The sequence below is a fragment of the Calonectris borealis genome, chromosome 11 (assembly GCF_964195595.1).
Source record: "Calonectris borealis chromosome 11, bCalBor7.hap1.2, whole genome shotgun sequence".
Taxonomy (NCBI): Eukaryota; Metazoa; Chordata; class Aves; order Procellariiformes; family Procellariidae; genus Calonectris; species Calonectris borealis.
In genome coordinates this window covers 47,649-62,510 of record NC_134322.1, presented here as the reverse complement: position 1 = coordinate 62,510, position 14,862 = coordinate 47,649, and the positions used below count along the sequence as shown (strand labels likewise).

Genomic DNA, 14,862 nt, shown 5'->3' with positions numbered 1-14,862 from the left:
GTTAACCTTTTTGGCTGAAATGTTCCATAGCCAGTTTCTCTGCAAAGGCAGCCTCCTCAAGATTTTATCATTTAAATAATTTTACTTATCAAGGAAAGAAGAGTAATTCTGACATGTAAATATAAATATGGAAAAGAATGTTTTTATAAAACCTTGTTCTTTTTTCAGGCTTAGTGCCGAAGTATATTCCAGTTGAGAAATGAAGATCTAGAATGCAGTTTTGTTGACAGTCCATAGGTCAGGCACTCCTGCCTGGTGTTTGTGTGTTGTTTTGTAAAAAGGTGGAATTGCTTACCCTCTATTTTCCAATCACATTGAAACTGAGTTTACTGGAGGAATGGATATTTACTTTATTAATAGTTTATTTTTAATGTTCCTGTATAATGAGATATTTTAATAGAGGGTACATTTCCGTGATCTCTGCTGAGCTGGCACGACAGGCAGAAAGGAGAGGAGTTGCTTCTCTTTCCCCAGTCCCATTTGTCCTTAGATGTATGGGCTCATCCCTCCTTTGTGGCAGTTCCATTTCTCGTCAGGCTCCAAGTAAATACATTAACACCATTTTAGTAAGCCAAATCAACTTAGCGAATGCTTCCCCCCACTCGCCACCAGTGAGGCCACACCTGCAGTACTGTGTCCAGTTCTGGGCTCCCCAGCACGAGAGAGACACGGGCATACTGGGGAGAACTGAGGTGATGAATGCGCTAGAGCATTTCTCCTGTGAGGAAAGGCTGAGAGAGCTGGACCTGGAGAAGAGAAGCTGCAGGGGAATCGCAGCAATGTGTGCAGCTGTCTGAAGGGAGGGTGCGAAGAGGAGGAAGCCGGGCTCTTTTCAGTGGTGCCCCGTGACAGCACAAGAGGCAACTGGCACAAACTGAACTGCAGGAGGGTCCCTCTGAACATCAGGAAACACTTTATTTACTGTGAGGGTGGCCGAGGAGTGGCACAAGTTGCCCAGAAAGGTTGTGGAGTCTCTGTCCTTGGAGATGTTCAGAAGCCATCTGGACATGATCCTGGGGAATCTGGTCCTACGTGACCTTGCTGGAGGAGGAAGCTTGAACAAGACAAACTTGGAAGTGCCCTTCTAGCCTCAACCATTCTGTAATTCTGTGAAGACTTCAGAGTGGTGGATCAGTTATGTGCAGCTGAGGGGGAAAGAGCGGAGTCAGCTCACCCTCTTGGCGATTATGAGCTTAGCTGAGTGGCTTCTTAAATCTACATCTCCTAAAATTATCTGTGTCATTGTCAGAACCACAAGGAAAAATTACTAGTTCTAATTATTTGCTTATTTTCTTTTCTAGCCTGTACCTGTTCAAACTGGGTCTTGCCCCCCAGATTCAGGATTTATATGGGAAGGTGGACTTCACAGGTAAAAAAAAAAAAAAAAAAAAAAAAGGTGCTAAAAGTGCTGATATGTGTGCTGCCTTTATCTCATACTCTACTAGACATTAGACTCTACTAGTCTACTAGACTATAGATCAGTTAAAGGATTGTTACTGTTGATATCCTAAATGCAAATTAAAATCAAAATTAATGGCTGTGAGGAGTTCTAGTAATTTAAGAAAAAGGTCTGATTTGGGTGCTTCTGAGCCAGGCTGTTAAATAGCCATCAGTTCGCTAATCATTACTTTCGCAAATAACAGCCCTTTAACTTGTTTGCCACTGTTGTAGGATGCTTAAACCTTGCCTCCATTTCCTTGGGAGAGGTTTCAGTTTGGAACTTGGTAAATGGTTCTGACCTCCCTTGACAATTTAAAGTAGAAGTGCCATCAGCTGAAGAAGAGTTTGCCAGCTAATCTGCTGCAGGAGATTCTAGTACAAAGTCTCATGTCCACATGCCTCCTCAAGGTTTCAGTTCGTTGATTTTTGCAAATTCTGTGTTTTGCATTAGTGAGGTTCCTGCCTGAGGGCAGGCATCTGATTTAAAAGGTGTATAAACTTTATTTTCCTACAAAACAGTTATTGATTGTACCTATAAAATACTAAACTATCAACTCTCTTTTTGAGTTGTGTGGTATTTAGCAACGGCCTGTCTTTATATCGTCCATTCACTTTTCTCACCATAGTCTGTCTGTGGGGGGGGGAAAAGAATGCTAAAATACTGCCTGTGCATTTTCCTGACCTGTTGGCAGCTGTAGTTGAGGCAGTTCAGAATGACAGTCTGTTTCCAGCTCCTCGTGAGAATGACTACGGAATATTCCCGTATGAGTTTCTGGGAGAAAGGTAGATTTTAGGAAAGTATGCAAAATGTCTATCAGTTTTCATTTATTTTGTTTCACTTACTCAATTATATTCAAAGTATTATTTAAACAGTAATTGTGATTTATTGTAGTTATCCTAATTTTTTTTGTAGCAGCAGTTGGTATAGCAGTGCTGATTCCTAATGTGTTTAAGCCTGCATAACACTGTTTTCATATATGTTTCAGAGGAGGAAATCAGTAATATGAGGCTTGAACTGGAGAAGTATGGTATTCAGATGCCTGCCTTCAGCAAGATTGGAGGAATTCTTGCAAATGAACTTTCTGTGGATGAAGCAGCATGTAAGGAAAAATGGAGTTTTGTTTTATGTGATTATTCAAATCAGCAGATTAGATTTTTTTTTTGAAGTGTTGGTTTTAATGCCCCCTGTGGTAAGACAGTACAGTCCTTTTGATAGGCCTTTTGGAAGACTGGGAAGAGGGTTTTCTTCTTTCCCGTGTGTATTATTTTTCTTTTCTTTCTGGAACGTGATGATTTGACTAGCTAGAGTATCATACTAGGAAGTAGGCTGCCATTTTTTGTGAAGAACACAAAGCCATGATGGAATGAGAGGTACTTTGATAATTCTTTTGCTTTCCAGTTTATTTCCATATAATTCTTCTGCTCTTTCCAGTTAAGTTCTCAATTTTTAACAGAGCTGTTGTGTTTGGGACTAACTGGCAGACTGTGACTTGTTTTTTAGTACATGCTGCTGTCATTGCCATTAATGAAGCAATCGACCATCAGGTTCCAGCTGACACTCTTATAGCAATGAAGAACCCTAACGCCATGCTAATAAATCTTGATGATCAACTGGAATCCACTTACCAAGACACACTCTACAGAGCAAAGCAAGACAAGATGGAGAATGCTAAAAATAGGGTAGATCAATTCTTCTTTCAGACCATCTGTTTGCATGCATTGCAATTTTGTATTGCGGTGTAAACTGAGGAATTCACAGTTGGTAGAATGTGTGTTAAAGTCCTGCATTGTAGATTTGGGTGGATTTACTCCTGGTGGTATTCCAGTATGTTCCCTGTCTGGGGAACCTGTCTTTTTATTGTAGGAGACAGGCAGCAGTTAGCTGTGTTACTCTGTTTAGCTGCCTGAAATATGGGCCGCATAGATACAGAATTCATGTCAGCCTTTATATGTTGGGAATGCTATCCCTCTACTTTCATACAATATAGATACGTTTTGCTAATAATTAAATGATGAGCAAAACTGACTGATGCTCTCAGAAGGGGTCAGCGTTGTTTTAGAACACTGTATATCAAATGTCTAGCTATGCGTACTACTTTCTATGTTCTGGAGCTCTACTGTGTGTTCACATAGAGCCATTACATTGAAATAGGGTGTTTCTAGGCTGTCTGTACCAGGGTGTGAGTATACTTACTTTATATGTATTTACTTCTAGGGCTTCTTTTTGCATGTGTAGAGGTAGCCTATCTATGACCTATCATAGCAGTTATCCTCCCTGACCTTTTCAATGAGAAGATTTATGAGGGCAAAGGAAACTGTAGAAACACTGATTAGTTTTTATTTCGTCTTCAGATTGCCTCAGAAAATTCAGAGAGAGAGAGAGATGTGTATGAAGAACTACTGACTCAAGCGGAGATTCAGGGAAACATCAATAAAGTGAACAGTAGGTATCATGCTAAAGTAATAGTCTTAATTAAAAGAGTACTTAAAAATGATACCTGTGCTCCTCCTCGCTTTCTGTAATGCTAACAAAAGTGGAAGGCAGCTCCCCTGTTTTTGTGGAGGTTTTTTGGTGGTGGTGGTCTTTATGGGGTTTGGTTTTGTTGTGGTTTTTTTTTTTTTACTGATTATTGGTACATAGTTGTAAGCTGAATTCATTTTGACTTCTGTTGCCCTTCCTTTAGGAAATGGATTGTCCATGTCACTGGCCCCCCCAGTTCTTCATTTTAAGTAATGCATGCTGTTTCCAACCTTCAGCCCCCTTTTCAAGTACTACTTTGCAATTGACTTTGGAAGTCTTCCATTCAGATTACATACCTAACTTGCTATCCATCAGGTCTAAGAGTATTTCTTTCTGAGCAGTAGGTTATATAAACCGTGGGACTTCCTCATTTAATGTTTCTCTCAAAACTCTCCTTTACTGTTGCTAGCACATGCAGCTATATTAAAGATTGATGTAGCTTTGGAACGAGGAGATGCATTAGCACTGTACGAAGCTTTGGCAACACCAGCCCTGGGACTCCGAGGATTGCTACGAGAAAATTGTGACTGGTATTTCAAGCAGTTTTTGAGTGATAGACAACAGAAACAAGAGGTATGGAAAAGTCTAGATTACCCTGATTCATGAGGTTTTCCCCCCCGCCTTCCCCTTTCACCGTACCACTGTATACTAATCACTTGCTATATACCTGCATTACAGTTTAGTGTTGGTTTGTAAAAGTTAACACTAAGAGACAGAAGCATACAGTAAGCATATTTATCATTTAGGTTTCATCTCTGCATATGAAAGGCCAGTATAATGCTTGTATGTATGTATATATAATTAAAATACTTTCACTAAGCCTTAAAATACTAACTTGTGTGTGTGTATAGAACCCTTATATTATAGGCGCATCTTCCCTCTCGTTTACTATTGTCAGTGCCCAAATAATGTGGATATTTGTGTTTTATAAATACCTATCAGGTAAGCATATACTACTTTCACTGTGGAGAATCCCACCATACACCATTTGTAGACGTGGCACTTAGGGACATGGTTTAGTGGTGGACTTGGCAGTGTTAGGTTTATAGTTGGACTCGATGATCTTAAGGGTCTTTTCCAACCTAAATGATTCTATAACTAAGGGTAACCTTAGTTTCTCATTTCAAGCCAACTCTTCAGTGGAATTTATGTGCAGACGGCTTACATATGCTGTTTATAAAATGCACAGAACAGTTTTTAAAATCAGCATTGTCTCAATTATCACAGTGTCATGTATGCTGATGCAAAGATGGTTATTACTATTGCATGTCTTTAATGAATGATTTTTTTAAAAGCTGCAGCAAGGTAGAGAAGTGAGATATTGCATGCATTTGGATCCAGGAAAAATGCAGACAAGTCGGTTATGCAGTTACAACAAACTAGATCTTGGGCACTGTGGTGGATGCATAGGTGCTTGTATGTCATAGGTAGGAAATGCAATGACATGACCCAACAGCACCTGCTGGAAAGACCTGTCAAGGAGGAGGACATGAGATGGTTTTTGCACTGTAGGGAGTGTAGAAAGACCTTAGAAAAGTTCAGACCGCATAATTACAGTAAGAGGCTGAAGAAACAGATTTGTTCTTAGGGCCTTCAAACCACAGTTTGGAGTAGTAGTATATGACAAGCAATCAGAAAGCTGAAGTAAGTAAGGCCTAGCAGCTTAAATTCAGGTCCTGAATAACTGTCAGATTTGAATTTCTGTTTATTTTTGGAGAGAGTAGCTATGCATTATCATAAGGCTTTTAAATCTTACCACTGTTAAATCATCAGGTGCTGGAGTAGACCTCATTGATAGTGCAAGTCTGAAATTGCCAGAGCTGGCAGGTGGGGAAACAAACACTGTAGGCACCAAGTAATCATACGTAATTCACTGTTGTAAGCCACTGCTTAGCTGAGTATCGCATCGTTCAGCGTATTTAATGACAGCAGTTAAAGGCATGAGAACAAATCAGAGTGTGTTCTCAGTGCTGACAAACCTGAAGCAAGCCTCAGAATGCTGCTCACACCGCTTTGCTCACAAAACTGCCCTTTTAGCTTTCTGTTAAGTCAGCAAACGTCAAGCTTCTGGACTGACCTTTCTTATGCAGTACACTACAGAGTGAAGGTGGTGATCAAACCCCATACCATGTTTGATCCCAAATTGTTGGAGGTATCTGGTCTAATCTTTCATAGGAATCAACAGGACGGTATGATCATGTCTCCAAGTGAGGAAGTGGTCGGCTGGGTTGGCAAGCAAAGGGTGTAGAGCGATGTGGGTGAGAGACACCCAGAAATCGACAAGACGGGGCAGAAGAGGACCTACCTCCAGCAGATCTGCTGTAAGGACAACACAGCAGGGAACAAGCAATCCAGGACATTTCTGGAGTGCGCTGATGATAACTTCTTGGCCTACGTAACTGAGGAGTTGATGAGGGGAAGGGCCTTTGCTGGACCTAATACAGACAAGGAAGAAGTGGTTGGAGATGGGAAAGTCAAGGGCAGCCTTGAGTGCAGTGATTATGAGATGGTGTGATGATAGAGTTGAGGATCCTGAGAGGGAACTAGGTAAAAAGTGGGATCACAGCCCTGACCTTCAGGAGAGCCTGAAGACCTGTTCGCAGATCTGTTTGGAAGAATCCCGTGGACTATGGTCCTGGAAGAGAGGGCCAGAATAGCTCGTTGACTTTTCAAGGATCACCTCCTCCAACCTTGAGAATGGCCTATCCTGATAAGCAGAAACTCAGGCAAAAGTGGCAGGAGGCCTTCATGGATGAACCAAAGAACTTCCCACAAAGCTCAAACAGAAAAAGGAAGCATACAAAAGGTGGATGGAGGCAGGGTCAGGTGACTCAGGAGGAATATAGAGGTGCTGTCTGAGCATGTAGGGTAGGGTTAGGAAAGCCTAAGTCCAACTGGACCTGAATCTAACAGGGATTTGGGACTGCTGCTGAATGGGTCGGGGGAGCAGATGGCTGTGGTACTGAATACCTTCCTTGCCTCTTACTTTACTGATAAGATTTTTCCCTTGGGAATCCTAGGCCTCTGAGACCAGTGGGAAAGTATAGAACAAGGAAGACTTACCCCTCAGTAGAGGAGGATCAAGTTAGGGACCATTTAAACAACTTGGACAAGGGAGCTGGTGGGCTGCATTTGTGAGTGCTGAGGGAGCTGACCTGTGTCATTGTGAGGCCACTTTCGGCAGTCTTTAAAAGTTGAGGGAGATCAGGGGAGGTTCCTGAGGACTAGAAAGTGAATGTCACTCCTATCTTGAAGAAGGGCAAGAAGGAGAATCTAGGGAATTGCAGGTCTGTCAGTCTCGCCTCAATCTCTGGGAGGATGATGGAGCAAATAATGCTGGAAACAATTACCAAATATATGGACAGGAAAGTGGTTAGGAGTGGTCAGTGTTGATTTTTGAAGGGGAAATCATGCTTGACCAATCTAACAGCCTTCTACAATGAGATGACGGGCTTGGTGAATGAGAGGAAAGCAGTGGTTGTTTATCTTGACTTCAGCAAGGCTTTTGACACTGTATCCTATAGTATCCTCACGCAAACTGCGGAGGCATGGGCTAAGTAAGTGGACAGTGAGGTAGACTGAAAACTAGCTGAACTGCCAGGCTCAAAGGGTTGTGATGAGCAGCATAATGTCCAGCTGGAGGCCAGTCACTAGTGGTGTACCCCAAGGATTGGTGCTGGAGCCAATACTATTTAACATCCTCACTAATGACCTGTAAAATGGGACAGACTGTATCCTTTGCAGATGATACAAAACAGGGAGGAGCAGTCAATACACCAGATGGTTGTGCTGCTGTTCAGAGGGCCCTCAGCAGGCTGGAGAAATAGGCCGTTGAGAATCTCATGACATTCAACAAAGACAAATGCTAAGCCCTGTACCTGGGGGAGGAATAACCCCGTGCACAAGTGCAGTCTGGGGGTAGACTGGCCAGAAAGCAGCTTTGCAAAGAAGGATATGGGGTCCCGGTGGACAATGACTTTACCAAGAGCGAGGATTATACCCTTGTGGCAGAGGAAGCCAGCAGTGTTCTGGGATGCATTAGGAAGAACATTGTCAGCAGGCTGAAGGAGGTGATCCTTCCCCCTCTACTCGATGATGGTGAAGACCACAGCTGGAGTCCTGCACCCAGTTCTGAGGCTCTGCAGGACAAGAGACATGGACATACTGCAGCAAGTCTAGTGAGAGCTGAGAAACCAATTAAGGGCTCAGAGCATCTGAGATATTAGGAGAGGCTGAGAAAGCTGGGATTACTGAGCCTTGGGAAAAGAAGGCTCTCAAATAACTGATGGGAGGGAATAAAGAAGACTGAGCCAGATGCTTCTCAGTGGTGCACAGTCACAGTATAAAATGCAGTGGGCACAAGTTGAAATTCAGGAAATTCTATTTAAGTATGAGAAATAACTTTTTTTTTTTACTGCAGGTGATCAAATACTGGAACAGATTGACCAGAGAGCTTCTGGAGTCTCTATCCTTGGATATACTCAAAGCTCAACTGAACACAGTTAGAATCACAGAATGGTTGAGGCTAGAAGGGATCTCTCGAGTTAGCTCATCTTGTCCAACCCGCTTTCTCAAGTAGGGTCCCCTAGAGCTGGTTGCCCAGGATGTCCAGATGGCTTTTGACTCCACAACCTCTCTGGGCAACTTGTGCCACTCCTCGGCCACCCTCACAGTAAATAAAGTGTTTCCTGATGTTCAGAGGGACCCTCCTGCAGTTCAGTTTGTGCCAGTTGCCTCTTGTGCTGTCACGGGGCACCACTGAAAAGAGCCCGGCTTCCTCCTCTTCGCACCCTCCCTTCAGACAGCTGCACACATTGCTGCGATTCCCCTGCAGCTTCTCTTCTCCAGGTCCAGCTCTCTCAGCCTTTCCTCACAGGAGAAATGCTCTAGCGCATTCATCACCTCAGTTCTCCCCAGTATGCCCGTGTCTCTCTCGTGCTGGGGAGCCCAGAACTGGACACAGTACTGCAGGCGTGGCCTCACTGGTAGCGAGTAGGGGGGAAGGATCACCTCCCTCGACCTGCTGGCAACACTCCTAATGCAGCCTACATTACCATAGCCCTCTTTGCTGCCAGGGCACTTTGCTTGCTCATGTTCAACTTGGTGTCCACTAGGACCCTTAGGTCCTTTTCTGCAGATGTCCTGGGCAACCTGCTCTAGAGCAGGGGTTTGGACTAGACGATTTCCAGAGTTTACTTCTACCATCGACTATTCTGTGATTCTGTCATTTTAAGCAGTCTTGCTTAGAACTTATGCCTTTCTGGGGCTGAAGAAACTCTCCGCCTTAAAGTTTCTGGGACTCAGTCATAGTACCTAACTAAGAAGCAGCTTTCGAACAGGGTCCCTATCCTTTTGTTGCCAGACTTTAACGCAGCTCATTCAACTCCTTAACCTGCTATATAATTTATTATGGAGCAGGACTGAATGCAGTTGCAATGGGAGCTGCCTGGCTCTATGACTGTACGTGTATGATATATTCTCCCACTTTGGACAGTCTCTGCTATAGGGCTCATGAGGACCTACATTTCTACTAAATTAATATATCCTCTTCCCTGAACCCCCTTAAAATCTATCTGCATCAATATATGTTGAGATATATAGAGAAAGAGGTATATAATACCTTTCTTTTGTAGACTGTTGCAGCTTTTTCTGCTGGAGTGCAGATTTTTTGTGTTCAGAAGGATCCCTCAATCTGAAAGGCATACAGCAGTAATTCAGAGCCACTCTTGATTGGTTTTGGGTTTTTTTTGTGTGCGTTTTTTGGAGGTTTTTTTTGTTTGGTTTGGTGGTTTTTTTGGGTGATGCAAGATTTGTTTGGTCAATAGCTAAACAATGTTCCTTGGACAATAATTCCTTACAGTGAATGTGCTGTTTTGGAATACTCTTTCCATCAGCCGGTGTAGTGCTATACTTTGTGAGTGTTCCTTACCTGGGATTCTGCGTGAATGATGGAGCTGAAGGATGTGTGTATTGCTCTTATACCCTTCTGTGGGGGTATGGGGACTTCTACAGCACAGACTTAGCCCCTCAGCTGTTGCTATTCAGAGGATTTGTCACTTATCTCCAAAGAAAGATCTTCACAAGCTGTGTTTCTTGGGACCTACAATTAGGGTAAAATAGAGAAGTGGGGGCTTTTTAAAAAGCGTTCTTCCAGAACGTGATTGAAAGGTCTTGTAACATAAATGTGGTCTGTTGGTATTTTTGGAGAATTATCATCTTTACTGTGTGAACTATAAGAAGGGTTGTGACCTGTATGGCTACTATTACCCAAGTTATTCAAGCCCTCCTGCTCCCCAGTCACTCAGTCTCATTTTCTGTTTGTATTCAGTGCTACCATACAGTCCAAGAAGCGTGTATGTATAAGCCAAAACTGCATGTTGTCTGTTTTTGGTCTTCTGCTAACTCTTTTGTTGCTCAGAGGTAAAATGGAACATTAATTAATGTGTCACTTCATGGCAAACTACATAAGTACTAATTTCACTTCCGCTCACAGCTCATGTACAGGGAGTCTTCTCCCACAAAGTTGTCCTCTTTGTCTTAAATGTTTTATAATTTTGGGTCTTGCCTTTAATTGCTGTGTTCATGAGACTGCACTTCTAATACTGTAAAAGGGATCAGGTTGTACACATACGGTCTTTCAGCATATGAACTGAGAATCTGGTGAATAATTTCTGTCGTCTTCTTTATTTGCAGAAGCTATGTGGCATTAGAGTGTTTTAAGGAAAAGCTGTTTTTTTTCTTTTTATTGAGCTATTTGAAGTGAATAAGCTGACATCGTTTCACTCTCCTGATTTCTTTTTTTTTTTCCTCAGAGTGGGCTTACAGGTCTTCTGCAGAAGGAAGAATTGCAGTTCGGAGTGGATGCTGCTAACAGGGCAGCACAACAGTATCAGCAAAGTAAGAATCAGCAGAAATTATTGCAGCAAAGTGACCATGGATGTGATCAAAAGGATGAGACAGCACAGTATTTGAGTCTATGTGGGGATACGTGAGGTCTCTCTTAAACCGTTGTGAATGTTAAGTACTTCACGGCTGCTAAGAACATTAGAGAGAGATGGTTGCCCTGATTATTTGTAGTGTCTTTTATCCAGCTTTTACAATACTGCTGGAGATAACAGCATATAATTTGAAATATTAAGAAACATGGAACTTTTGTGTCCATATTAAATAACCTCTTTTTCTAGAGTGCTTGTATGAGTTTTTGTGCTATGGATCTGTGAAGGAAATCTAGAGTGCTCCATGAGGTGTGAAAGCTAGGTTACCTGCTGACCATTGACATAAATCTTACTTGGTTTGAGCTACAGAACCTTTAACTGTTTCTAAATATCAGGTAGCAAATAAAATGCAGATCAACAAAGACAGACAGGAAGAAAAAGTTGTTACTACTCATCCATCCAAAAATTTGCAATTATGAGGCTTCTTAGTATCAGAAGACTGAAATGGTGAAACAATCCTTTGATAACCAGACAAAAAGGTAAACTGGTTTTAAACATGAGCTTTATTTTAAAGGAGGCATTATGTATTTTAGTTGTCTGCAGTAATGGAAGACTAAGTGAGGAAGTATGGATCAGAAAGCTTCACTCATTTCCTACAGCTAGCGGAATTATTCTTTTTCTTGTTAGGTATCTGATTATTGAGTAGAATAAAAGTGTTCTTATTACTGGGGACTCAACTGTCTGCCTTCCTCATTCTTTATGCTAACTCTTTGAAATTCTAGGGCTAGAAGCAGTAGCCAAAATTAATTCTGCAATTCGAATGGGTGATGCTGAGAAGACTGTGGCAGAAATGTTGAATCCAGAGGCCCAGTTACCAGAGGTTTATGCATTTGCTGCAGATCTTTACCAAAGGGAGCTGGCCACCTTGCAGCAACAGAGCCCTGAAGTAAGTACAACGTTCTGTCTTATTTCTGGAGGTTGGTGTGGGTCACTGGGTCTACCTTGCCTGTTTCGTTAAATGCGTTCTCTGGAACAAACCTGTCCTGAGTTTTCATAGAACTGCTTTGGTGTTCAGTCTGTTCTGATGTGAAGTTTAATCCCTAAATCTTGAGCTACTTGGCCCTGTAAGATTTGACTTTAATCTCTTACTTGGTGTTCTAGCTTTGTTTATGATACTCATCTTTCTACTTCTGTGTCATAAAGGTTGTCCCTTTGTTACATGTCTGTTCTGACAACTATTCTATTCTGTGTTCTATGTGCAGCAATAGTTTGTAAAGAGCGAGTGGAATTAATTTGTTGTCTTCTTTGTATGCAGGGTAACCTCACCCATCCAGAATTATCTGTTGCTGTAGAGATGCTGTCTTCTGTGGCCCTGATTAATAGGGCTTTGGATTCAGGGGATGTGAACACAGTGTGGAAACAACTGAGCAGTCCTGTCACAGGGCTTACAAACATTGAGGATGAGAACTCTCAGAGGTGGATATTTCAAGGAATCATGTCTGTCCTTGATGTTGCTTATATTCTGTGACTTTTTGAATTTCCCCCCCCCCCTTACACTTTACGTTCACTTTTATGTTACCGTTATTTATTAATCTCCGTTGGCTCTTGTGTCTTGTTTTTGCGATTACATTTTCTTACTGGTCTGTTTTCTGTGCTGTTTCTCAACGCTTTCTCACAGATTTCACATTAAAGCCATCTTGTGGTACCATTAGGTTGTCGCTAATACTGTGCCAGCTCGCCCACTGTGTTCTTTGCCCTGGATCCTCATTCAGTCTTTTAGTGCTTTTGTCGATTATTTCACATTTGGGCTGACCATCCTGCACGCAGCCTTTCCTCTTTCTCTTCTTCCCTCTTTTCATATTTGTTCCAGTTTCAACCCTCGTGTTACCTCTTCCACTTTGTGTACAATTCTCATGCTGTGTTGTGTGTTCCCTGGCCAGCTTGTTGCAATGTGATGTTTGTTGGTTTTGGGTTTTGTTCTTTGACAGATATATCGATGATTTGATGAAGCTGAAAGCTCAAACACGTGCAGAAGGAAATGAATTTATCACGTGGAATGATATCCAGTCATGTGTTGATCGTGTGAACATTGTTGTGCATGAAGAACATGAAAGTAAGTTTTTCTGCTCAATTCATGCTAGACTGATCCTAGCTCATAAGGAGTGCTAAAATTAGGTGCATGTCAATACAAAAAGTTATTGATTGACTTGTAGTTGTGTCATACATTAGATATCTAGGAAGATCTTAGTTGTGAGCAAGACTCGGTGGTCTGTAGTATAAAAGGCTTGATAGCAGGACTGTTGATGGAGAGATCAGGCAGTCAGGAGTGTTTGTGGTACTGAAATCAGCATCTCCAAACAGTTTATCCATTCTTCCAATGCAAATTTCAACCCTTTATGGATAAAAAAAATGCTTTGTCTGCTCTCAGTGTCTAGAATCTTTTCTGATTTTGCTTCAATCCCTCAAATTTAACAAAAACTAGTATTGACAAAATCTCCGAGTTAATTGTAGCCCAGTCATGGAGTACTCCATCCTCCTTCCTAATTTGCTGTGTTCAGTAGAAGTTACTTTTCTTGAAGTCTTGTTCTGTCTTTGGCTGCAATCTCTGACCTGTTCAGGTTTTCCTCTCCTCCCTTTTAGTCCTTCTTCTGAATGTGCTTTGGTCCTCTTACCTTTCCAGTATTTAGTGGAAGTTCCACAGACTCAGTCCAGGATCCCCCTCTAGTCTTCATCTGTGGGTAATCTGACCTGCAAATACAAGATAAGCTACCCATCTTTGAGTTGATGACTCTCTGATGTAATGATCTGTCAGATGCATTTCTGCAGTGGATGAGGAGCTTGAATGAAGAACAGAGAGATGAGTTTATTTCCAGGTCTTATTCTCAGTCCTTTAACTCCTGGCTGTATTAACACTACAGCTTCTTTGAAGATCAGTAGTGCAAATATTGCCTCAAAGAAATAGGCCTTTGCAGTTAACTTCGATTCAGTGATAAATCAACACAGATGCCCAAAAAAGTTTATTCTGAAATGCTATCTGTTCAACAGTTATGTATTCAAATGTTTTTGCTTCAAACATTTGATATAGATTTTTCTTTTTTCAAAGAACATTTAATTATCTCATCAGTTTCATGCCTTTCAGAATTCTGAGTTCCGGATATTGGGACCCAAATCTCAAATTAGAGTTGAAACGGAAAGTGCTGATCTTTTAAGAGGTTAATTGCTTTCTTTACAGTTAGTTCTGTCAGGAAATTAGAAGCTTTTATTTTCTGTTTTAACACTGCATATGACCACTAGTTGTTAAAAACAGTATCTATAAAAGCTGACATGACTGATAACTGACCTTCTGACCAGTACACGAAGAATATGCCTGCACAGCTGTTGCCTTTTAATATGAAATACTGGTAAAGTGCAAAAAAAATCCCTGATCGGAAAATATGCAAAACCCCATAGAAGTTATAAGTGCGAGTACCAAATCTTAAATGCTCATGAAGGAAGAAATTCCTGATGCAAGCTGAGAAATGTGAATGGGTGTTAACCTAAGTTCTATGCTTCTTCTAGTTCTGCATTTTTTTTTAATTTCTATTTTTTAGTAGCGTTTATGTTAATAAGTGTCTTTTAGCACTGATAAAAGACTGGGTTTGGGCGTAATGATGAAAATTTTAGCAAAACAGAAAATTGGAGTAATTCTCCTTTCTCTAAGATGGTATTAGTTGACTTAAAATCCAGAGTGGAGATAGAGGAGTCCTTGAAAATAGCACAATTAAGCAAACTTATTCTTAGGTAGATCCTTGTGAGGTTCTGTATCAGGTGGTTTAATTTTCTATTAATTTTTTTTTCAGTTTCATTAAGGGACCATAATTTTTGGTTACGACCAGTACTGAAAACCACCTGCATATGCAAGTAGCATGACATTTACTTTCAAGCCATCTTTGTAATATTTAGCACAAAGCCTTGCATCGTAAGAGG

General features: G+C 41.5%; 1 protein-coding gene across 1 annotated transcript in view; it reads left to right on the top strand.

Annotated features, from left to right (window-relative positions):
• IQGAP1 (IQ motif containing GTPase activating protein 1) overlaps positions 1-14,862 on the top strand; it is a 75,950-nt gene that overhangs the window by 31,303 nt on the left and 29,785 nt on the right. The window contains exons 6-14 of the mRNA XM_075159579.1: positions 1,302-1,369; positions 2,427-2,540; positions 2,942-3,120; positions 3,793-3,883; positions 4,371-4,534; positions 10,774-10,858; positions 11,679-11,842; positions 12,212-12,372; positions 12,885-13,009. Coding sequence (XP_075015680.1) covers positions 1,302-1,369; positions 2,427-2,540; positions 2,942-3,120; positions 3,793-3,883; positions 4,371-4,534; positions 10,774-10,858; positions 11,679-11,842; positions 12,212-12,372; positions 12,885-13,009 — 1,151 coding nt within the window. The remainder of the gene's footprint in view (positions 1-1,301; positions 1,370-2,426; positions 2,541-2,941; positions 3,121-3,792; positions 3,884-4,370; positions 4,535-10,773; positions 10,859-11,678; positions 11,843-12,211; positions 12,373-12,884; positions 13,010-14,862) is intronic.